This window comes from Prionailurus viverrinus, chromosome D3 (assembly GCF_022837055.1).
Source record: "Prionailurus viverrinus isolate Anna chromosome D3, UM_Priviv_1.0, whole genome shotgun sequence".
Classification (NCBI taxonomy): domain Eukaryota; kingdom Metazoa; phylum Chordata; class Mammalia; order Carnivora; family Felidae; genus Prionailurus; species Prionailurus viverrinus.
In genome coordinates this window covers 24,680,127-24,705,538 of record NC_062572.1, presented here as the reverse complement: position 1 = coordinate 24,705,538, position 25,412 = coordinate 24,680,127, and the positions used below count along the sequence as shown (strand labels likewise).

Below are 25,412 nucleotides of genomic sequence, written 5' to 3'. Positions count from 1 at the left end.
ATGCCCAACACTTCAGAATTCCAGGCATAACAAACAATAGCTTTATGGGAGAAGGCTCCAGTTTGCTTTAATTAGCAATGAAGGAGTACTGAGCTCTCAACCAAACGTGGGGCCTTGCCCACAGATCTTACTATCACTTCATAGCATAGCAGGTCCTACAGAAAATAGCCAGTTGCCACAAAATCATGCGCTCAAGATTCTCAGCCAAGGATTTGATCATCCTAATGTGATTCCACTTACCTCAAGGAAATTTCAATAAAATTAGCATCTCCAATTTTTCAAATAAATGTCATATGCCATACTTTGGAGGATTTTGATGACAGGGGAAAAGATAAGGAATTAGCAACTTAGAAAAGTGGAATTAATGCTCTGGGTGCTTTGATGCCAGCCTTATGGAGGAAGTTTTCTGCTGTATTACTAAATTTCTGTCAGGCTTATGTTTCACATCAGGGCTATTTCCATTCAATCCCCAACATAAAATATTTGGAGTTTTCTGGTGGAGAGATCGAGTCAAACAGATGAATTCTGTGAGGTGATTGGGATCTAGCCAGAGAAGATGAGGAAATGAGGTTTCCTCTGTTCAGTTTGTTATTCCTTCCCTCTCAAATCACCTTCCTTGACTTCTGAGACCCACACACTTTCTTAGCTTTTCTCCCACCTCTCAGGCTGCACTTTCTCACGCATCAGCGCCAGGCCCTCCTCTTTCCAAGCCTGAAATGTTGCAGGACCCCAGGGCTCAGCCCAAATATCTTCTGTCTCCACACACAGTAATCCTGTTCCCTCCACGCATCCATGCTGTTACTGCCACATTTCTAGCCCCATCCTCGCTCGGCCTCTTTCCTCAGCTCCAGGCTCACTGAGCCATCTGCTTACTGTATATCTCCACCCAGACTCAACTGATCCACAGCCAAACCCTGGGTTCCACCCAAGGTACTCTGCGCTTCTTGGGTCCTCCCCATTGTAGGAAATGGCTTCTCCATTCAGGCCCCCATCCTTGGAGTTATACCCCAAGTTATACCCTCTTTCTCTCAGACCCTGTATTCAAACCCCAGCAAATACCTTTGGCTTTGCCTTCAAAGTACATCCAGAATCTGGCCACTTCTTACCACCTTTCGGCTGCCAGCCTGTCTTTCTGCTGTAACCACCTGACTAATGTTTCCTGGCTGAGTTCCTACCTCTCCAAAGTTCTTCCCCCACCCAGCAGCTAGACAGTTGCATTAAAAGGTAAGTCAGATCATGTCATTTCTCTACTCAGAACCCTCCACTGGCTTCCCCCACCACCACTTAGAACAAAGGCCAAAATCTGATTCATATAAGACTCGAGACCTTGTGTGTCCTGGCCTTACCTGCCTGCTTTCCTCCTCTTCACTTCCCACCCACTCACCCTAATCCAGGTTAAAGGAGCTGCCTTTGAGTTCCCCATACCTGCCCGGCATGTCAGGGGCCTGCAGGGGTCTTCTCTTTGCTGTGCCCACCGTCAGTAATGATCTTCCCACATTGTTTACATGGTTCTGTTTCCTCCTTTTGACCAATGCCTCCTCCACTCCAGGCCTTTTCTGGCCCAACCTCTCTAAGAGAGAACCCCCACCATTCGGTCTCCATCCCCTTACTCCATTTTTCCTTATAGCCCTCCTCACTACCTGATGTGAATTTGACTAGTTTTTCATGAACGTGGCTTCCCTGTGTGTGCACGGGTGTGCATGGGTGTGCACAGGCTCTGTGACTGCCCAATGTTCCCCAGTATAGCCCCAGTGCTGTGAACAGTGCCAGACACATAGTAAGTACTAAATAAGTATTTGTTGAATGGATTGATTAATGATATCCTAGACATGAGATCTCTCACCATTGTTCATTCCCTTTCACTGAGTGCATAAATATACCGCTGTGATATGTGTAAATGTCATGTGATATTTTATTTTTTATTGGCTTAAACCATTTCTTGCTTATCTAGCCAAAGCTTATATCAGTTTCAAGCAGTAGAAATTAAGGGAGGAGGGGTCCTCCTTCCTTACCCACTCTGATGTTCTGATGAAATCAAGATGTGCTATCACCTTAATCCAGAATGCTCAAGTTTGTTCTTCTTGGTTTTTTTCCACAATTGAAATGCACTGGGCAAATCTGGGGGGGGGGGGGGGATCATAAAATGTGGTGCACTGCCTCAGTTTCCCTAATGTAACTGAGAATAAGATTAGGTCTAGGAGAAACAGACTGAAGCAAACAAGCCTGCACTTTGCCATTCCTTCTCTCAGATGCCACCTCATCCCCATTCATGTGGACTGACAGATGTGGAGAGCTGCCACATTCTTTTGTGTTACAAATCAAGTCATCTGAGCCTCTGGGAACGCTGACCCCACCATCCTGCAGGTTGCTGTCTATTGCTAAGGCCTTCCAATGGTTGGCCTGCCTTTCTGGCTCCTAGGCCACTCCTCAACCACTTGTGGTAGGAGTAAAAGATGTATTAGCACATTGCAATTAAAATGCTAGCAATTGACAAAAGATTGGCTTGATGCTCTTGGAATCATCCAGTCTAGTGGTTCCCAAGCCAAATTACTTAACAGAAGCACCTAGGCAGCTTTTTAGAAATACAAGTTCCCAGGTCCCATTCTAACCCTGGGGTTAGGATAGGGTTTGATGTACACACACACACACACACACACACACACACAGTCCCTCTTTCCCTGTCTAGCAGATTATACATATTCCTAGTGATAATAAATGCTATGAAGCAAATGGACAAAGAGCAGAAAACAAGGAGTGGAGATGGGGGGGACAGGTTTTCTGAGGTAACATTTAGTCTGCAGTGGGAGGTGTTAAGGGAAGAACATTTTGGGCAGGAAATAGCATGGTACGTTTACAGAATTAAAAGCAGACCAATGTGGCAGGAGCACAGCAAGTGACTAGAAGAGCTCGGAGTACAGTGAGAGGGAAGGCCTGGGGCCACATCACTGAGGCTTTGCAGGCAAGGATGAAGGGTTTGGGTTTTGTTTCCAGTGCTCACATTTTCCTGGGCACTTTGAGCACCTGTGCGGAGAATGGATTGCAGGAATACAGAAGCGGAAGCTGTGAGTCCTGAATGAAGCTGTGCTGTCCTCTGATGGTGAAGGGCCTAAGGGGTGGCACCCCAGATGGAGAGGAGAGGGCACTTTCAGGGTGTACATTTAAGAAAGTCAACAGGATTTGGTGATGAATGGGAAGTGGGGTGAGGGGGAGGATAGAGAAAACAAGGATGGCCTGAGGGGGCTCCAGTAGAGGCCTTGTAGGGGGTGGTTGAGTGCCCCAGTTGCCCCATCTTGTAAAGTAGGATATTGAGGGACCTCCCCAGAGGGTTGGTGGGGAGTTGATATTTGTAAAGCACTTAGAGCAGAGCTTGGCACACAGTAAAACACTATGTAAGCATTAGTGGTGCTGTGGATGACGGTGATTCGTCCAAGGTCGCACAGCTGGCCAACAGCAGGTCCAGGACAAGAAGCCAGGGCTTAGCCTCTCGGTTTAGTGTGTTTTATGCCACACTGAACTGCCTTCTTCAATTACCTTTGAACATTTGTTTTGTTTTTAATGTTTATTTATTTTTGAGAGAGAGAGCAGAAGCAGAGGAGGGGCAGAGAGAGAGGGAGAGAATCCAAAGCAGGCTCTGTGCTGTCAGTGCAAAGCCTGACACGGGGCTTGAATCCACCAACCATGGGATCATGACCTGAGCCAAAGTCGGACGCTCAACCAACTGAGTCACCTAGGCACCCCTACCTGATGAGTCGCCCTTACCGTAATATATGAATGTCATGCCAAACGTGATAAATTGTTATGAAGTTCTGTACGGCCTGGGATTCCAGGTTATTTTGGCTGTCCATAAAACCATGCTATTCCAGACAAGACACAGAGCCCAGATAGTAGGAGGAAGGGGGTACAGGCAGAGAGATGGTCTGTGGATAGATTTTAAATATAAAAAGAAGTATCTTCTAGGGGTGCCTGGGTGGCTCAGTCAGTTGAGTGTCCGACTTTGGCTCAGGTCATGATCTTGCAGTCTGTGAGTTCAAGTCCCATGTTGGGCTCTGTGCTGACAGCTCAGAGCCTGGAGCCTGCTTCGGATTCCGTGTTGCCCTCTCTCTCTGCCCCTCCCCCACTTGTGCTCTGTCTGTCTCTCTCTTAAAAAAATAAATAAACATTAAAAATAAAATAAAAAAGCATCTTCTAGAATGTAGATGTGCTCATGTTGTTCACGTGCTTAGACTGAAGTAGGCGCATGCACTTCACCAGGAGGCAGCACTAAGAGCCCTTCATACCGGAAGTTATAGGTCAGTGCATGCCAGGGGAAGGAAAGAAAGACAGCTGAGAATGTCAGTGTAACTCCCCCAGATCGTCAGGTTCCTGGTGAGACATCTTCAAGAAGTGTTTGAAGTACTTCTATCTGTCAGTTTCAACTAAATTAATTTTTAAAAATTGCTGTTTATACTGTGCCTTTCCCATGAATCTCTGTGAATTTAATGCATGCAATATGTGGGGGGAAATCCTATCAGCCTCAGTTCCCATCCCCCCAAAGTCTGAGAAGCAGATTTTAGAAGCACATTGTTGCACCTGCAAGGATTTTGTCATTTTATTAACTGGACCTGAGACGATGTTCAGTGTGTCTTGTAGGGAGGAATTTCAGAAAGAGGTGAGAGAAAAATGCCAACTTGGCCTCTGCTCGCTCCCTCCTGTTGACTATTCTGTTGCATCTCTATCTCAAACAGCATGGGGAGGACTGTTCTTCATTACCAGGGAATGTGAGTCGTTCCCAGACTTGTGTGATTGGGATTCCAAAGCGTTGCTGTATCCGATGGTCTTATTAAATCCAAGTGTCAGTGCAGCCTTTCAGACTGTAGGGGAGAGCTCAGTTACAGCTGGTGACCTGGTTCTAGTTACCACACAGAGACACTGGCGAGACCAGTGACCCCCTCCGAGCACCCAGAATTCCTTGTGATGGCTGTTGCCAACGGTTCCCAGATTTGGGGGTTTCCTGGTTCACTTCATGGGCTTCAATACGTTTCACCTCCGTGTTTATATCCTAGTTGGGATCTGTATACTTTAGGGGAAAAGTATCTGTAAAGTGTCTGTAGACAAGCTATTGCCAAGACTAGCCTAGCATGTGGAGGGGACTGCATTTCAGATTTACTCAGCCCTAGCGATGTTAACTTCATGGTGTCCAGGATCTAGCAAGACACTATCCATTTCCAGCTGGGTCCAAACAAAACAAATAAAACATCAACCAGAGAGGGAGGAAACTGTGGATGTTGCCAGAAAATTAGTTTGCTCTGTCTTTTCTTTCTCCTAGAATGTTTCACAGCCAATGGTGCAGATTATAGGGGAACGCAGAATTGGACGGCACTGCAAGGCGGGAAGCCATGCCTGTTCTGGAACGAGACTTTCCAGCATCCATACAACACTCTGAAATACCCCAATGGGGAGGGGGGCCTAGGCGAGCATAACTATTGCAGGTAAGATGGGGCCACAGAGTGCTTTAAAAAAAAAAATCTTTGGCCTTCTTTTCCAGTCCCTTCCAGCCTAGCTCACAGCTATGGAAAGCTTCTTTGTCTCCTTTTGGTTAACTCAGAAGGCCTTTCTTATTACTCTTTTAAAAATCCTCTCTTTGGGGCACCTGGGTGGCTCATTCGGTTGGGCATCTGACTTCAGCTCAGGTCGTGAGGTCACAGGTTCGTGAGTTTGAGCCCCACATCAGGCTCGCTGCTGTCAGCCTGGCAGAGCAGAGCCCGCTTAGGATCCTCTGTCCTCCTCTTCTGCCCCTCCCCCATTTCCACTCTCCCCAAAATAAATGAATACTAAAAAAAAAAATCTTCCTCCCACACCTTGCATGTGTATATGCACACGTGCACGTGTGCATGTGCGTGCGTGCACACAAACACACACACACACACACACACACACACACACACACACACACACACATGCACACCACAGTCTACTACTCTTTTCAACCTCGGTTGCTTTGATACTGGTTTTCAGAGCTCTGCTTTCCCATCTGATTACTTACAGGTCTCTTGGGAAGGGATTTCTTAGTTGGCCCTACCACCAGTGGACAATACATAGATAGCCAAACTTCTTAAGCTGCTGTGAATGCGGTGGTCAGGCAGAGCACCGTGTGTGGCCCAAACCTCCTTCTGCTTCTGAGCAAAGGAAGCTGTCCTACATTATCCACCCTCTGCCAGCCCAGGATAACCTTGCTCTGGGAACAGCTATAGCCATCAGATCTGTGCTGTTTCCTTCCTTTCCATAGACTAAGGTGTTTCTTTGGTCTTAACCTTCTGTCTGACTCTGGCAGGGTCTCTTCACCTGAGATCCAAGGTGCTTCAAATGTGTACTTGCAGTTTTCTCCAGAGATGATCCATGACTTAGATCAGAATCTGGATCAGATTCTCAAAATTATCAGTGATCCCAAACAAGTTAAAAATCACTGATCTATAGGGACAAGAGTAAAGAAAGCAGAGCCCTATGTGGGGCTCAAACTCACAAACCGTGACATTATGACCTGAGCTGAAGTAGGACGCTTAACCTATTGAGCCACGCAGGCACCCCAAGAGCAAAGAAAGATTCTAAGCACTTTTGGTTACAACTACATTTGAACGATTTATACTCAAGATCCTGATAATGTGACTCATGGTTCAACACTGTGTAGAATTTAGTTATTATTAGGACAGGTGCAAAGGCAGCCTCTTGAGCCATCAGGACAGGGGGAAGTGATCACTGAGTGACTCTTTTAGCCACACACTGTGTCCCTGCTTCTACCAATATGTTGGAATCTCAACCATGGCACTGTCAACCCAGCTCAGCCGACATATTCACACCTGCATTGCATGGGCCACACTGTTTACCTTCTGCTCTCCCTACGTACCTTTGCTAACACTCCAGGACCCTTGTGGATGTCTTGACGTCTGAGGCCTGTCATCCTGGTCATGCCTGTGCCTTCAGGTCTTTCCTTCACCTCTGCTCTAATTTGTATCAACTGGCCATTTCCCTACAGTTGCTGTTGCATTATTTCTTAGTTGTTATTATAAAAATATTAAAAGCTCCCCCCCCCCAAAATTCTCAGAACTACAGATACATGTTTAAGTAAAGCCCCTGTTTTACATCTTTCCCCTGAAATCCTCAGCAAGCCCCATCTCCCAGAGGTAACAATCTGTGGTACTTCGCATTTTGCTATCTATTGCATTTTATCATTAAAGTTACATACGCTCACAAGTCATTCTTTTACATTTTATTTTCAAAGTTATACATATTCATTAGAATTTTTGCATAATTAAAAAAATCAACCCACTCCATTTCTGGTTTATTTCCTTCCCTTGTGTTTGCTATTCATAGAAATAGTTGGGTTGGGTTGGGAAGAGTATTTAAGGGAAACCAGTGTTGGGGTTTTGTTGTTGTTGTTTTTACATTGTTACTTATACTCTCCTTCTGAAGTGTCTCTTGGGCTACTGATTTATGCTGTTATTCTGTTGCTTTCTGTCAGTATGTCTTCTCAGAAGAGGTCCTGGGTTTAAGTCTGACTTTAAGGTAAATTTTAAATTTCCAAAAAGGTTTGATTTATATGAAAAAAAAAAAAAGAGTCTTTTGTCATAGATTAGCACCTGGCCCTACATAGGCTCCCAGAAGTGCACAGTAGTTATCCATTGTGAGAGTAAGGGGGGAACCACCCTCTTCCTGGCCCTGGCCAGCTGCAGCCTCTCCTTTGATTTGATGGAATGTACCAGACCTGAACTACCAGTTTTTACTTCAGAAGAAAGGAAGGCTCTGAAATGTTGATTATCATCACATCGGAGGGTCCAGGGCTTTTGTTTTAGCACTGCAGCGAAGTCCAGGATGAATTTGCTTATTCTTTATTAAGCTATTCTGATGCTTTTCAGAATGGTTTTTGACATTGATAATAAACAGTTGTTTTCAAAGGTCTCTACCAAATAGTACATCAAAGCTGGACACTGAATAGAGGGAGGAAGATGACAGTGAAATACTGTTTAAAGAAGGGCTTTGTACAAGTTCTCCTGCTTTGATTTCTCGGCTGATATCCGACACCATGTTTGTCTTGCGCTCCGGTGCCAGACCCGTCGCAGTTGAGATGTCTGTGAGATGGCGAGTGATGGGAATGCACTTCTCCAGGCTCGACGGCTCTGGATTAGAGGGGAAGCAGAGGGACCGGGAAGAGCAGAGTTGGCGCTGGCACCTGCCCTTGGGCACAGAAAATAAAAGGACCCTTTGTGCTTCAGGGCGGCTTATCTTCTGGACCACACAATAGGCTTATCCCTCTCAGGCCTGATTGGGGTGGCTCCTAAGCTCCTGGCTGCAGGGTCTCTATGCCCATTTCCGGCCTAACTGGAGTGTCAGGTTTCCAGTGTTCTGAGTTGCAAGAAAGGGAGCTCAGAAAGCAGTGGGGAGAAGGCAGGGCTTTTCTGCGTGCCTGGTAACCCTGTCATTTTGGGGTCTGTTTCAGCAGTGTAGCCCATATTGTCAGGGCATCCTTGACTTGAAAAGACCTTCGAGGGCATTTAGAAATGTGAAATAAACCTTTTAAAAATATCACTGCTGTATCAGAAGTTGGTACCAGAATCACAGGATTGCATGTTCCGCCTGATGGCTTAGCTTTGTTCAGAATTTTCTGAGAAGTTAGTATCTTGAGGTAGGAAAAGGACCTGTTTCTATTCAACGTGTGTCAACTAGACTGATCCTGGTGAAAGCTTGTCAGTGGAGTCTGTATTATGTGAATTTTATTTTACTGTTTAAAAAATCACACAATCAGTGTTCATCGTAGAAGAAGTAGGAAAATAAAGAGAATCAGAAAAGAAAAGGGATTAAAATTACTGATAGTCTCATTCTCCAGAGATACTTTCCAGGGTTTGATGTGTATCCTTTCTTGAAGCCATCTTCTCAAATAACGGGGTTGTGTTCCCAATCGTGTTTTAGAACTACCCTTTTAAAAAACCTAACAAGATGTGGATATGTCTTTATATCAATAGATGTGTCTCTACACTGCATTTAAAAAAAAGAAATTTTTTTTTAACATATATTTATTTTTGAGACAGAGAGAGACAGACCATGAATGGGGGAGGGGCAGAGAGAGAGGGAGACACAGAATCCAAGCAGGCTCCAGGCTCCGAGCTATCAACCCAGAGCCTGACGCGGGGCTCGAACTCACGGACCTCGAGATCATGACCCGAGTTGAAGTCGGACGCTCAACCGACTGAGCCACCCAGGCGCCCCTACATTGCATTTTTAACAGACACTCAGCATTCCCTTATATGGATATAACCTATTTATGTAACCAATCCTTAATAGTTGTTTCTGACTTTTTTGTATTGTCAAAATGCTGTGGTGAACATCTTTGTAAGTGAAGATTTCCTTAAAATAAAGTACTAAAGGAGAAATTGCCTGGCAAAGGGGCTTTGCATATTTTTAGGGCCTTTGCCTCTAATTACCAAATTGCCATCCTGACCATTTGGGTCTATTCACATTCTTATCCACAGTATTGAGCACACCTGTGCTCTCAGCCATGGGAGTCACCGTGTTCACACTTAAGGTGCCAGTGCTGCTTGGCATGATTTGTTCTGTGGTCAGTGGTCCTGGTTACACTGTCATGAATTTGTGTAAATATGAATCACCTTTGCTCATCACGCACACCACCCCCTGCCCCCAAACTCTAAAGTATATGTCAGAGTGCATAAGTTTGTTCTTGTAGTGTTACCATTTTTCTCTTCCTCTTCTTTTTCTTCTTCTTCTTCTTTTTTTAAGTAATCTCTACGTCCAATGTGAGACTCAAACTCATGACCCTGAGATCAAGAGCCCCAAGCTCTACCAACCGAGCCAGCCAGGTGCCCCCCATTTTTCTCTTCTTCATAAGAGGCAGCACTGAGATGCACACCAATGATTAGAAATAACACAGAGGCTGACACGTTCCTTTTTGGTAATACTGAAAAAGCAATGAGCCAGTTGACTTAACACGACAGAAATGTTACTTACATGTTCTTTCCCCAACAGAAACCCAGATGGAGATGTGAGCCCTTGGTGCTACGTGGCAGAGCACGAGGACGGCGTCTACTGGAAGTACTGTGAGATTCCTGCTTGCCAGAGTAAGCCCCTGACACACCAGCCGAGGGTTTCGGGACACTGAGCAGCAAGGGTTCAGAGTGGAAGGTCACTGCCAGAGGACAGGTCATTCAGGCAGGTGGATTTCATGAAGCAGATCAAAGGAGATGCCGTCCTGGGCTGAGGATTTTCACATCTCTTATTGAGGCTTTTCAGAAATTGAATGCCTGCTTCCCTCAGGACCCCATTCCCTTGATGGATAAGCCCACCCAGAATTTCTACTTCTACTTAATTTCCTCATGCTGATTTGTTCATGAATAGAGTTGGCATGAGCTCAGTAGCAAGCCAAAGAGGAAAAAAGTACCTTATACTTTTGGGAATAAATTGTCTAGAATGAATGAAGAATCCCTTGATAGGCAGTAAAACTAAGTTATAACATTAGCTATTTGCATTTCACGCACTATCTCCCCTGAAGACTGGTATTCAGTAAGTATTTAATTGATACTCTCCAAAGCCAACATGGTAGTCCCTTTCCTCATGTTAGCATAAAGATGTTCTGTTGTTATTTATGATAACCCATACCTCATTGCTCTCTACTACTGAGAACCCAGTTTCTTCAGCATTTTACTCCACGGCCTGTTTTCTAGCTGCTTCATGTTTCTATATTCAGTGTTTATTATATGCAAGGTGCAAAGGCAGAAAGATACGCTGACCCTTGGGGAATATGCGATGTGGCAGAGAATCTTAGGAAGATACTTGAAAACAAGGTAGAAAATATTGCAGGAAGGTTTAAAGTACAGAAACCAAAACTACAATGGCATTTTTTTATATGTATATTTTTTTAACATTTATTTATTTTTGAGACAGAGAGAGACAGAGCATGAACGGGGGAGGGGCAGAGAGAGAGGGAGACACAGAATCAGAAGCAGGCTCCAGGCTCCGAGCCATCAGCACGGAGCCCGGCGCGGGGCTCGAACTCACGGACTGCGAGATCGTGACCTGAGCCGAAGTCGGAGGCTTAACCAACTGAGCCACCCAGGCGCCCCTACAATGGTGCTTTAAGGAGCTTCCTAATGTAGTGTTCTTGACAACTTTTTAAATAAGCCAACGAGGCAGGTTTTCTCAGTTCCTAGAGCTGAGGGAAAGGACAGCTTATTCATAATCATTCTACCCGGTTGTCTTTTCCATATTATTTACCCTCACTCCTGGCCCTGCCACCTTCCTCGCTCGTCAGGTCAGGAGGCTATGTGTGTACAGTGACATGGAGGTTCACGTGGGACCTGGGACCTCTCACTCACGCCCACCACACCAGTCTGAATTCTGTTGCCTCACAGGGCAGGGGCATCCCCTGAACCAGCGCTGCAGGCCCCAGCTCTCAACTTCTAAAAGTTAAACTTCCGAATGGCACCACTGCCTGGCAGTGAGGCCCTGGCCTCCCTATCCTTCCAACCCAAGTATGCCTTGATTCAGTCCCAAAATCGAGAAAACAGTAAAGACCAGCAGAATGGGCTTTTGCTCAGTCTGTTTAATCAAATTTTTAAAATGAAAAACATCTCATTTGGCTCTAGTTATGTAAAGAAGAAAGGGGCAGGGGGAGAGGAAAGCAGATTTTCCTCGGTCCATTTGTTCTACACAAAGATAGTCTTTTAGTACCAGCCTATGTCATTCTCTCAGGAATGGCGAAGAGGGGATTTCAATCTGGCCGCTTTTATTTGGAAAGATAATCCTCAACTCGCATTTATAAAATATAGTTTGGGCCAACGGGAACCGACTCATGTGGTCACTGAAACTAAGTTTCAGAAGAGAGAATCACCGGAAAATGAAACAACCCGTCTAGTACCCCTCTAATTCCTAATATTTGCTGGATATGCCTCACTGTTCCAAAAAAGGAAAATCAAATATAATTTCCTTTCCTTATGGTCCTTTGGTAGCCCTGTCAAAGTTTCTAAAGTTGGCCTTGAAATGGTCTGGGCAGGGAGACATACAAAAGTTGGGAATGAGAGCTGGGGAGTACCTGGTTTGGGAGGTGGTGGGGGAGGGAACAGTGTCTGGCTTTGGTTCTTTGGAAAACCCTTCCATTCACCCTGTGGGCACCAGGGCTCCCCCATCTAGCTAAGCCTCAGACCTTGGACCTGGCAGAACATTATGCTTCGAATGTGTCTGATTCGACTTCTGGGCTGTTTGAAGCAAGAAACCTTGGTAATTGCCTACTGGACTCAACGGAGATACAGCCCGCCTATTTTAGGCCAGTTTTGCCCTATTTCTGGATGTGGAGTCATAATTTTCATGAATAACACTAACCCTCTGTGTGAAGCCCACTATTCACGATTAGCGTCGAACTTGTCATACAGGAAAAGGCCTGTGACATGATCAGATTCCTGGAAAGTTCATATCTGAATATAACAGACCCAGCAGGAGCTGGGGGAGTGGATGTTTAGGGACAAAGCAGAATGTGGTTGAATGGCGGGCCATTGTGTGGAGACCGGAATTCTGCCCGTCAGCGTGTTACGGACAGAGCTAAGAAAGCAGGGAGGCAGAGATGAAGTATGATTCAAACAGGGGGCAAAGAGAAGCGTGAACTGTGTTTTTGACCTAAGGAGACTGGATCAGAATTTACCCCTTAAAAGGCGAACAACTCTGAGGTAATTGGATTTACTCTTCAAAGCACATCTACTGGTATGTTTCTCAGAAACCCCGAGTTCCTATTGCAGACAGAACAAATATAGATCGGCAAATTTCAACATCATCAAGGTTACCATCCCTCTAGATCCCATCCTCTCCAGCTCTGAGTGCTGTTGGTTTGGCTGTTGAGGGGGAAACCATTTGGCTTAATACCTGTTCTTTGCATATCTCTCTTTTGTTAAACCATCCTCCTCACCATTCTAATTCCCACTGATTTCATTGCTTCTGAGGGACACACTTGAATGGACCTCAGCATGGCTTCTGATTTGTTCTATCTTACCTTTAGGTTCTTTATAAAAGTTTGGTATAGTTTTGTAAAAGTTATCTAGTTCTGAGGTGGAGGGAAATCTACAAATGGCATATAAAGGCAAATTTCCTTCACAAAGCTGATTTGGGCTTTGAGAAACAACAGACATGATAAATTTACCTTCTCATCTCTGAGAGCTATTACTTGTTTGATAAAGCCCTCACCTGACATTTACAAACTCAACTATAAATATTCATCTCTAAAATAGGGAAGTTTGAACACAGACTATTAGATTATATTAAAGAATCACTGTTAATTTTATTGGGTACAATACTGGCATGGTGGAGATATATATATAAATAATCTTTGAAGTCATTTTAATTATGGATACATACTAAAATATTTGTGTTTGAGGGGCACCTGGGTGGCTCAGTCGGTTAAGCATCTGACTTTGGCTCACGTCGTGATCTCACAGTTTGTGAGTTCGAGTCCCATGTCGGGTTCTGTGCTGACAGCTCAGAGCCCGGAGCCTGCTTCAGATTCTGTGTCTCCCTCTCTCTCTGACCCTCCCCTGCTCATGTTCTGTCTCTCTCCTTCAAAAATAAATAAACATTAAAAAAATTTTTTTTAATATTTGTGGTTGAAATGATAATGTATCTGGAATTTATTTTTAAATGATTTAGGGGTGCCTAGGTGGCTCAGTTGGTTGAGCGTCCGACTTCGGCTTGGGTCATGATCTCGCGGTCTGTGAGTTTGAACCCCGCATCTGGCTCTGTGCTGACAGCTCAGAGCCTGGAACCTGACTCAGATTCTGTGTCTCCCTCTCTCTCTGCCCCTCCCCCACTCATGCTGTCTCTCTCTCTCTCTCTCTCTCTCTCTCTGTTAAAAATAAATAAACATTAAAAAAAATTTTTTTTAATGATCTAGCCTCCCAAAGAATAAATAGGTCAGATGAGGGGAATAGATGAAACTAGAATGATTTTTTTAAAAGTGGATATTTGTTGATGCTGGATGACAATGGGCTTGTTAGTCTTTCCTGCTTTTGTGTATGTTTGAAAGTTTCATAAATCCTATTATCATATCTTAAAATTTTATAGTATTTTTTAAATGTTTATTTATTTGTTTTGAGAGAGAGAGAGAGAGAGAGAGAGCAGGGGAGGGACAGAGAGAGAAGGAGAGAAAGAATCTCAAGCAGATTCCATGTTGAACGTGGAGCTCAATGGGGGACTCTATCTCATGACCATGAGATCATGACCTGAGCCAAAATCAAGAGTCGGATGTTTAACCAACTGAGCCACCTAGGTGTCCCAATTTTAGAATATTTTTTAAAGTATTTAAAAGTAAATATATAAATACAACATTCAAAGTATCTGGGTTCAAATGTGTAACATAATTAACCCAATTAACCTAAATTGTAATACTTCTGCACATAGCTCACAGGTATCTGAGTTAGTTACTAAAGTTAGTGATTAAAGTTTTAGTTATTGGGGCGCCTGGGTGGCTCAGTCGGTTGGGCGTCCGACTTCGGCTCAGGTCACGATCTCTCGGTCCGTGGGTTCGAGCCCCACGTCGGGCTCTGGGCTGATGGCTCGGAGCCTGGAGCCTGCTTCCGATTCTGTGTCTCCCTCTCTCTCTGCCCCTCCCCCGTTCATGCTCTGTCTCTATCTGTCTCAAAAATAAAAAAAATAAAAAAAATAAAGTTTTAGCTATTAAACTTATTAAGGGGCACTGGCAGGCTCAGTTGGTAGAGTGTGTGATTCTTGAGCCCCACGTTGGATGTAGAGATTACTTAAAATAAAATCTTAACAAACAAACAAACTTATTGGGGCATCTGGGTGGCTCAGTCGGTTAAGTGTCCAACTTTGGCTTGGGTCATGATCTCACAGCTCGTGAGTTCCAGCCCTGCATCAGGCTCTGTGCTGACAGCTCTGAGCCTGGAGCCTGCTTTGGATTCTGTGTCTCCCTCTCTTTCTGTCCCTCTACCCCTCTCAAAAATAAATATTTTAAAAAATCACTAGCTGTGACAAATGACATTTTTTAAGTTCTGACCATATGCAGTACCTCGCACGGCACAGGGAACACAAGGATAGCATGGTCTGCAGCCTTTGGGGAGTCCCAAGTCTAGGGCCAAGGATAGACACATAAACAGATAAGCATATGCAACATACTGTGTAATAAATGAGATGAGCAGAAGGTTGGGAACAGTGTAGGAGGTACATCTTCCCTGGCATGGTGGGAGGCAGGGGCTACTCTTTATCAAAGAGAGCGTCTGGAAGAGGTGGGATCTTGGCACATGGCTTCTCCAACTGTAAGTTTCCTTATGAAAATGTAGTAGTAGTACAATCACAGGGTTCTTATTAAAGTGCGGATTCTGAGTCAGTAGGTCTGGGACAGGCTAGAGACTCTGCAGTTCTAACCAGTCCCTGGGATGCAGAGCTGTAGGACTACACTTGAAGTAGCCAGGTACTAGATGTTAGGGTTGGTGGAGTAGGGAGGGTATTGGGGGAACAGTTTGCACGCACACATTGGTGAATTCCTAGGCAATGTCAGTGTTGCTGAGATAGAAATTTTATTTATTTTTTAAGTTTATTTATTTTGAGAGAGAGAGAAAGAGAGAGAGAGAGAGAGCAGAGGAGGAGCAGAGAGAAAGGGAGAGAGAGAGAATCCCAAGCAGGCTTAGCACCACCAGCACAGAGCCCCATGTGGGGGCTGAAACTCACGAACTGCGAGATCACGACCTCAGCCGAATCAAGACTCAGATGCTTAACTGACTAAGCAACCCAGGCATCCCAAGATAGAAATTTTATAGAAGGAAGGGCAAGAGATGAGGTCTGAGAAGAATTAGGTGGGGCCAGATAATGGACAGTCTTGTGGTCTGGGTACAGAGCTTGGACTTGACCCAGGAAGATGGTGATGAGGTTGAAGAGTGTGGAGTGTCAGAAAGAGATGTTTTGCCATAGCTTCTCAAGCTTCCGTGTTAGGGATTTGGGACGAAGTTTCTCCCTGTTAATCTGTGAGAAGTTCTCCAGAGATTGCATCCTTCATACAAAGGAGCCCCCAGAGGGTGTCAGCCGTAGCACCTCTGCAAAATGGGGCCTTTGCTGACTTCACTGGCTCAAGTGCCTTTTAATTAAATGCCACCTTGACCTTGTTAAAACAGATTTGTTGTTCCCTACAAAAATGCTTCCAACTGTGACCCCTAAAAAGAGTTTTTAAAGCTATGTTCAGAGCTTGCGTAAAAAAGCCAAGGGCACTTTGGCAGTGGTTGTCAAGGCAGTGTCTCAATTACAGAAAATGTTTTGTCTCTGTTAGCAGTTTTTTCATTTTAATGTCAGCACTGATATTTAGCATGTTTTAGCTTTTATTTCAGCTGTTATTGAGTACTTGCTATGTATGAAACACGTATATTCACATTGCCTCACTTAACCTTTGCCAGAAATGCTGTGAAGCAGGTGGTTTGTCCACTCCCCACCCACCATTGTTTAGATGAGACAATGAGGCTGGAGTAGTGAAGTGATCTGATGAGGATTACACCCTGAGCCAAATCGGATTTGAATCTAGGGCTCCTAATGGCAAGCCCAGTGCCCTTTCCTTCCAGTACTTGAGAACAGCCCCATTTCCTTTATTTCCTTGAAAATGGGGGCCCTGGGATGGATCCAGGCTACTGTTGAGGTCATTCTTGAGAATTTTCTTGGCGGATTGTTTGGGAATTAGAGTTTGAAATTCTGATAGTATGCCGAATTATTAAGATTGCCTTTTTGACATTGTGGAAACCGAAGGATTAACTCAGTGGCGACAGAGGGTCTGCAGTTCAAGCTGTTAACTCTAAGTCAGTCTCTTGTCTTCTTTGAGTTTGGGAAATCCCAAGCCCCAGGAGGACCACAGGCGGTGATGGTATCCAGGAAGCATTTGTGCACAGCAGAACCACTCTGTAGGATGTTGGGCCGTCTCTGCGGGTGTTCCCAGCCCAGCTGTTCTCAGCTGGGAAGGGGGTCCCCAGAGTTGGGCCCTTTGCATGAAGCACTGCACCAGGTGCCTTGTCCAGGCCTAGGGGTCTCTCCCAGCACTGTGCCCTCATTGCATGGGCTGAAGTTCACCTCCGAAAAGACACATCTGTGTGCATCATTAACACTTCCCAGCTAAAACAAAACCCCAAATTTTAGCTGATAGTCAAAGCAATATTGAAATGACTATTAATAATATAAATTATGCAGACCAATATTTTTTTCACTTCTCTCCGGCCATTACAATTACTTAATGTCTTTGTTTCACTGAGTCCTTTTAGATTCACATTACATTAGCATATGTCAGACTCCTGCTTCATACTATTCATTTTTGCTTTATGGGAGAAGTTTTGTTTTCCCAGCTAGGCTAAGCTGTTCAAAGATAGGAGCAGGGGTAGCTCTGGAACTTCTGTGAAGGAGAGACGAAAGATGGAAAGGTCTGACTTGAGATGAAGCTGCATTTGTGTAGCAGGTGCTCTCTTTTGACATGGATGGGATGTTAATTACAGAGGGTGCTGATGGAATCTTTCCCCCTCAAGCCGTATATTTAAACAATCTTCTGCAACACCTAGCACAGTGGAGACCATAGCACATGCTCATTAAATATTCTTGATGATGTGATATCATGTCTCTTCCAGTAAGAAAGACAACACAAGTTAATGGAAAGAATGTGGACGTCAGAGTCACACTGGCTTAGATTTGAATCTTAATCATTCAATGGCTTTTGGCAAAATGACTCTCCTCTGAGCCTCGGTCTCCTCCTTTGTCCCTTCTTGGGTTCTTTTGAAGATTCAGTAGGTAAAGTGCACAAAACCCCAAGTCCAGGGCCCAGCACCTGGTGGGCATGGAAGTCCTAGCAGGTACTATGGTGGCCTGGGCTTTCCTCAGGGAATGGACTGCTGTTGGCATATTCCCCGTCATGCAATTCCTAAATAGGTTATTCCTAACCTGTGTGTTATTTCTGTCCATTCCTTTTTTATCTGACTAGCCATGGGGCTCGGTAGCGTGCCTCAGCTGCTGGGGCGGCCACTCCCCTGGGGCCTGATATGGCATTGCAGTCAGGGAACACAAGAGGCCCTGCATTTGTTCTCACAGTACAGTTTTATGGTTTCAGATCTGGTGGATACTCGATTGTTCTTTGTTTTTGGCAGTAGATATTATTTAATTTTCCATGAGGAAACTTTCTGAACTAAATGGACATTTTCCTCAATGACAGATATATACTGTATTTCCAAAATGTTCTAAAGCACAGTTGGGTAAGTCATACTAATAACTTAAAAAGGGAAAATCATTCAGATCAAAAGGGTCATTTTACTGAAAACCTTTACAGTTGCACTGGCCTGTAAGGAATATACATAAACATAAGAAAGAGTCCCTACTGTCAATTTTATGATATAATTAGGAATCTGAGTTATAAACATGGGAAGAAATTGGAGGCCAGCCCACCAGTTACATAAATAAGATTGAATTAGGAGGTGGAGCACAGTGAATTTTTGTAGATGAGAGGGCTGTCAGTAGGGTGGGGAGATTGGAGGCATCATTACAGAGAAAGGCAGATGGGGCTAGATGAGTCAGGGCACACCAGGTCATGGAACAGCCTGTCAGGGACTTGGAGGAAGGACCCAGGATTGTTGTACGTGTGGACTGGGGAACCTGCTGCCGAAGTAGAGGAGTGGACAGGGAGGGACCAGGTGAGGCCTTGAAACCTCAAAAGCCAGAGTTGGTTAGATGGGGACTGAAACACTGAAAGCCCTAGTTTAAGAAGATGAGCCCAGTGTCCATTTACAGGATGGATCTGAGGAACGAAGTCTGGGGAGGAGAGGATGGATGTAGATTTCTAAATCCAGGGCATCAGGGTCTGGGCTGTGATGGCAATAGTGAGATAAGACAGGAAGGGTTAAATCTAAGATACATTTAAGAAGAAGACAGAAGTTGATGACAAGTAGAATATATAAGGGATGGAACAGCAGGAAGAGTAAAAGATGCCTCTGTGGTTCCTTGCCTGGGATATTTGTGGTGTCCCTGAGAAACAAAAGTTCAAGTCAACAAACTGAGCTCTTCTTCCCGAGACACAGCTGTATCATTCCTCCTGAACTTGGACTGACCTTTTGTCGAGTAAGGTGTTTCAGCTGTCTGTTACTGTGCAACAGTACAGTTTGGGGTGCCAAACCCTTGTGACCTAAGATAACAACAGCTTATCATTTCTCCTGCTCGTGTGGGTTGACTAAATTTCAGCTGGGTGGTTCTTTTGCCACTCTCATCTGGGCTTAGTCTGGTGGCTGCATTCTCCCGGGGGCTCTGCTGGGTCTAGAACATCCAAGATGACTACAGGCTTCTACCTGGATGACCACTTTTTCCAACAGCGTACTCAGACCTCTCACATGGTGGCTGGTTTTCAAGAGAGACAAAGTAGAAACTGCCAGTCTTCTTAAGGCATGAACTCAGAAGTCCACCACATTCTGTTGATCAAAGCAAGTCACAAAGCCAGCCCGGATTCAAAAGCAAAGGAAATTGATGCCAACTCTTAAAGTAGGGAGCAATCCGCATGTATGGGGAGAGGCAAGATCATTACATCTTCTTTTGAAAACTGTCTACCACATTAAATCACCAGAAATTCAGTTTCAGAGAAGGAACTCTCACCAGAAGAGAACTACCACTGTGATTCATCAGGGCCATGTGGGGGTCAGGAGCCTTAGGAACTCTTACTACCTTCCTCTAAAGGTAAAATTTCATAGGGGAAGAAAAGTCTGTGTTTACTTACATTTACATCAGGTCACAGTCCGGGTGACCTGATAGGAGACTCAGAGACATGAGTAGTGCCACTTCCAGAATCAGTATGACTGACAAAGGACAGCTAATGTTTAGAAATAAAGTTAAATAAGTACAGTAGAGCCATACTGGCATAGGACTTGGACCAAGATGGCAGCTGCCAGATCTGGAACAGCAGTTGTAGATAGACAGGATGGGGAGCAGTGCACTTGTGGTCATGGTTCATGGTTGAGAGAGTGGATGAGTCTACACCTAACCCATCAACTCTCAGAAGGATGTATTTGGGATGATTGGTCTTCAAATAGGACACCAATGGCATCATCTCATGTGAACTTAGTTCTTGTTCCCATTAAGGGAAGAAATCAACTACTGAGATACCAATGTGAGGTCCCAGGGGCGGAAGATGGTCTCAACATAAGGTGAAATGACTTAAAATAAGCAGAGTCACCACATTTCATTTCTTCATTTCTGAAGAAGCAGATTTCACTTATAAGACAAAGTAAAAGGAGCCAAGGAAGTTTTCCAAAATGCCAGATAAGAACTTTGCTTCTGGTTTCTTTCTTTTTTTTTTTAACATTTATTTATTTTTGAGACAGAGAGAGACAGAGCATGAACAGGGGAGGAGCAGAGAGAGAGGGAGACACAGAATCTGAAACAGGCTCCAGGCTCTGAGCTGTCAGCACAGAGCCCAACGCAGGGCTCGAACTCACGGACCGTGAGACCATGACCTGAGCCGAAGTCGGATGCTTAACCAACTGAGCCACCCAGGTGCCTCTGCTTCTGGTTTCTTAAACAAATATCCCAGATCTGGTTAGAGCACTGGGATAGAAAACACAGTTGCAGTCAGGACTTCTTATATAAATTGCCATCTGAAGATATGTATTCACACTGAGCTTTTGCCATAATGGGCATGCTTTCTATCTTTGTCAGGAATTGATTGCCAGGAATAGAACTCAAGCTAACTTGAGCAAAAAGGATTTATTGGAAGGACATTGGGAATATAGTACAGAACGCCTATTCCTGTGTCCCAAGAACCTGGGAGGAAAGTACCCACTCTTGCCATCTCTCTCTGGAGCCCCATGGTCTCCCACCTCTGCCTCTCTCTTTCAGGATGGTATCCATTCTTCTTCCTCTTTGTGGACCAGAAGAATCAGCTCACTTCTTGACTCAGGTGGCCCAAAGATGGCTGGTTGTCTTAATCCCCACTTACAGAACCCTACAAGTCTAGTCCTCACAATTCACGAACTGAAATCCCAATTCCAGCTTTCTGGGAGAAAGAATCTGATGGGACCTATGGGAGTCAGTCAGAGGATGGAGTCTTTTGGCCTGTTCCCAACCAGCAGCAGAGGAGGGATAGGAGCAGCTCCTCTGAGAAGGTGCCATGGGCAATAGGTGGCCCTTAGAAAACGGTTGTCAGCCATGGAGGCCCCTATGGAGGTATACGTAGCACCTTCACAATGAGGCCACAGTTATATCCAAATGTAATGGGTGGTTAGTCAGCCTGCCTGGCTGTTTCCCAATGGTTCCTTGTGATAGTAAAAGAACAATAGTTCCTGGATTAATCTGAATAGAGAACCATCTCCTCTCAGCCACCTCTAAAACTTTTATCTTCGTCAAGACCTCTGAACATCTGAAGAGAATGTTGCTAATTAACTGTCATGTGTTTTAAAGCACTGACTATGATAAACAAGGGGTCTGTTTGTATTTTAAGATGATTTTTTTTTTTTAATTGAAAGTGATGAAGTCGCTTTGGTAAGACGAAAAATGCATGACCAAGCCACAGGACTTTAAAGTGGTCTTGAAAGTAAAAAGGAATTTGAGAACAAATATCCTTTTTCAAATTGACTTTTCCTCCCTGCTTCTGGGAAGAGCTAAGGGCGGGACACGGTCTGGAAATGCACTCAGTTGGCCAGTAATGCTTTTGAAGACTACATGACGTGTCTTCTCCGGCGAGACTTGGAGCCACACTTTCCAGCGCGAGTCAGAGGGCAGTGGCACCCCTCAGAGGCTGGCCACTGTCTCAGAGGCTGGCCTCGTGGCACACAGAGTGTTGAGGGACTAGTGTGTTTGAGAAGTCAGTCTTTAATCTTACTTCCATTCAGTTCGCCAGACTGGCCCTATGAGAAAAGGGAACAAAACCACAAAGTGAGAATCTGCCACCCTCGAGCTTACTTGTGATCTCCAGTTCCATCTTCTGGGCCCCCATGGAAGGCCCTTAACCTTGCTGGACGGTGGTTTCTTCTTTGTCACATAGAATAACCTCATGCATGCTGCCTTCCTCAAAGGGCTTTGATTTCCATGTGAGATGCTTATGTGGAAGTCTACTGTGTGCTCACCAGATGTAAGAGATCGATGTTTTAATATCTGGAATTAAACCCATTTTTTTGAGGTGGCTGCCTTTGATTTTGCCTTTTAACTCAATGAATGCTATTTTCGTTTTCTATTACTGAGCAAGTTGTTTCTGTTTGTGTGGTGAATGATGAAAGCCCTATTATATATACAGCTGGCCCTTGAACAATGCAGGGGTTAAGGGCCCTGACAACATCACACATAACTTTTGACTCTCAAAAACTTAACTACTCATAGCCTGCTGTTGACTAGAAGCCTTACCGATAATATAAACAGTGAATTAACACATACTTTGCATGTTATATTTCTTATATGCTGTATTCTTACAATAGAAGCAGCTAGAGAAAAGAAAATGTTATTAAGAAAATCATAAGGAAGAGCAAATAACACTTCTAGTCCTGTCCTGTCCAAAATCCACATAAAGTAGACACGTGCAGTTCAAACCCTTGTTGTTCGAGGGTCAACTGTAATGGTAATGAACACTGTTTATTCCGCACACATCATCCTGTCAGGCCTTGTGGTGCTTACTTTATTTACATTATCTCATTTTAATTCTCAGAAGAACCCTTTGAGGCCATATTGCTTCTCATTCCACTGTGGATGAAACTGGGGCCAGAACTCACCCTGGGGTCTGTCCGACTCCAGAGCTCCCATTTGTGATTGCTGCAGAATGCTCACTGCTCCCGAACAGATGGCAGTAGCGACAGTGTCCTTCAGAATACTGCCTCAGACCGGGACGTGAGCACACAAAAGCAACTCCCGAGCTACGGGATGGATGCCAGAAAGTGAGGATCCTAGAGTCCCTCCCTCTTTTGGAAACCACTTATTCTTATTTTTCACACAAATCTAATAAGCTCGATGGTATTATTGTAAGCCCAAGAAGCAGCAGATTAAGAAGAGGGTACACAGAGACAGTAGCACAGAGTAGATGCTCTCTGAGACTCCTTCCAGTTCCGACGTTTTGAGGGTTCAGCAGCCCAGGCTGGTAACCAAGGGGACAGACTTAACTATTGAAGTCAGACACAAGAATGTAAAAAAGCACACCAGGCTGGGGCCATTTGGTGAAGCACATTTGATGACCTCAAGCCACCAAGAGAAATTTAAAGTAGGTTAAACAGAGTTAAGTTGGTTGTTTTTTTTTAATTTTTTAATGTTTATTTTTGAGAGAGAAAGAGAGAGTATGAGTGGGAGAGGGCAGAGAGAGAGGGAGACACGGAATCTGAAACAGGCTCCAGGGTCTGAGCTGTCAGCACAGAGCTCGACATGGGGCTCGAACTCAGAAACGGAGAGATCACGACCACTTAACTGACTGAGCCACCCCGGCACCCCAAGTTTTTTTTTTTCTTTCAGAGAGAGAGCAAGAGCAAACAGGGAAGGGGCAAAGAGAGAGGGAGAGAGATTCTTAAGCAGACTCCATGCCCAGCAAAGAACCCAACACAGGGCTCAATGTCAGGACTGTGAGATCATGACCTCAGCCGAAATCAAGAGCTGGATGCTCAACCGACTGAGCCACCCAGGGACCCCCTGAGTTAAGTTTTTAAAAAGAAATAGCTAATGCATCTTAGAAAGGTTCTTTCCAGATAAAGGATAAAACTTTCCAGATAAAACTTTTTTCAGATAAAACTTTTCCTGATAAAGGATAAAACTTTAAGTTTTCGAGTTAACCTTTATGGAAACTCCGTTATCTTGAATGGTGTTTTCTTTTTTCTTTTCTGTTTTGAGAGAGAGAGAGAGAGTGAGAGTGAGCAGGGGAGAGTCAGAGAGAGAATCTTACACAGGCGCCGTGCCCAGTGCGGAGCCCGACATGGGGCTCGATCTCATGACTGTGAGATCATGACCTGAGCTGAAATCAAGAGTCAGACACTTAACCAACTAAGCCATGTGCCCCTTGAACAGTGTTTCTAATAGCCAAAGAGGACAGTGTGTGGGGTGCCTGGGTGGCTCAGTCAGTTAAGCATCTGACACTTGATCTCAGCTCAGGTCTTGATCTCAGGGTTGTGGTTCACGTTCTGCATTGGGCTCTGTGCTGGGCGGGAAGCCTACTTAAAATTTAAAAACTAAAAAAAAAGAAAAACAAGAGGGCAGTGTGCAGGCAGGAGTCAGAACCAGTGGTCACTAGCTTTAAGTGGATGTTGTTATGCAGGTGGGCTCTACTTTTCACTTCCACCCTACTCTCTTCTTTCACTGCTGCCTAAGAAATACCTTTACCCACTCACTCCATGGTTCTGGGTGGCTGGTGCAGAACATGCTTGTGCATCCAGTGTGCAGTTTAAATTTTTTTTTTTTACGTTTATTTATTTTCGAGAGACAGAGCTCAAGAGGGGGAGGGGCAGAGAGAGAAGGAGACACGGAATCCAAAGCAGGCTCCAAGGTCTGAGCGGTCAGCACAGGGCCCGACGCAGGGCTCGAACTCACAAACCGTGAGATCATGACCTGAGCTGAAGTCAGACGCTTAACTGACTGAGCCACCCAGGCGCCCCCCAGCGTGCAGTTTTAGAGCACGGCTCCGTGAATACAGAGCCCTGGGAATACAATGGTGTGTGGAAGATACAGTTCTACCCTTAAGTCGTTCATGGTTAATTGGGGAGAGAGACACATGAACAAGTGTTTAGAATCAAGCGCAGTTCAGGCTGCTACAGGACTACACAGCAGGAGCATATAATCTTCTTCGTAGGGTAGAGGGGGCCTTCCCTGGAGGAAGCAGTGCTCAGGCTGCAATGTTAAGCAGGAGAGAGTATTCCAAGCAAAGGAAAGGGCATGTACAAAAGTCCAGAGGCCAGAAAGCAACGTGCAGTGGGGAACCTTGCACATACACTGTCATTTAATTTGTCCTTCATCTAGAACCCGAGCTGAGGGAAAGGGGAGAGGGGAAGGGGAGAAAGCAGCACAGGTCAGGCAGGGCCTTGTGTACCATGTGAGAGAGTTTGGACTTGATCCTGAGGGGCTTTGAGGGTTTTCGGCAGGGCCCCTGCATACCTCTCCAGCTCCTACTGTTTTTCCCTCTCTCTGTCATGGGTCACCCTCACTTCTTTTTGTTCCTGCAGAGGACAGCATCGTTCTTGCCTCAAAAGCCTTTGTCCTTACCCTTCCTTATGCCTGCCACGTGTGGTAAAGACTATTCTGGTTGCAGTGTACTAACCATTTTAGGGTGCGCCTAGAAGCAAGGAGGTAGAAGAGGGGGCTAATGCAGTGGTCTAAGTGGGAGGAGATGGTGGCTTAACCTGAGGAAGTGGCAGCATGGAGATAGACATGGACAGATGTCTGCGGTATGCAAGGAGATGGAATTGATGGTAATTGGCAAG

At 45.0% G+C, this 25,412-nt stretch overlaps 1 protein-coding gene across 3 annotated transcripts in view; it reads left to right on the top strand.

Moving 5' to 3' along the window:
- Positions 1 to 25,412, top strand: part of KREMEN1 (kringle containing transmembrane protein 1) — a 74,380-nt gene that overhangs the window by 18,270 nt on the left and 30,698 nt on the right. For all 3 annotated transcript variants that reach the window (XM_047828383.1, XM_047828382.1, XM_047828381.1), the window contains exons 2-3: positions 5,306 to 5,468; positions 10,012 to 10,103. In XM_047828383.1, the coding sequence (XP_047684339.1) occupies positions 5,306 to 5,468; positions 10,012 to 10,103 (255 nt within the window). The remainder of the gene's footprint in view (positions 1 to 5,305; positions 5,469 to 10,011; positions 10,104 to 25,412) is intronic.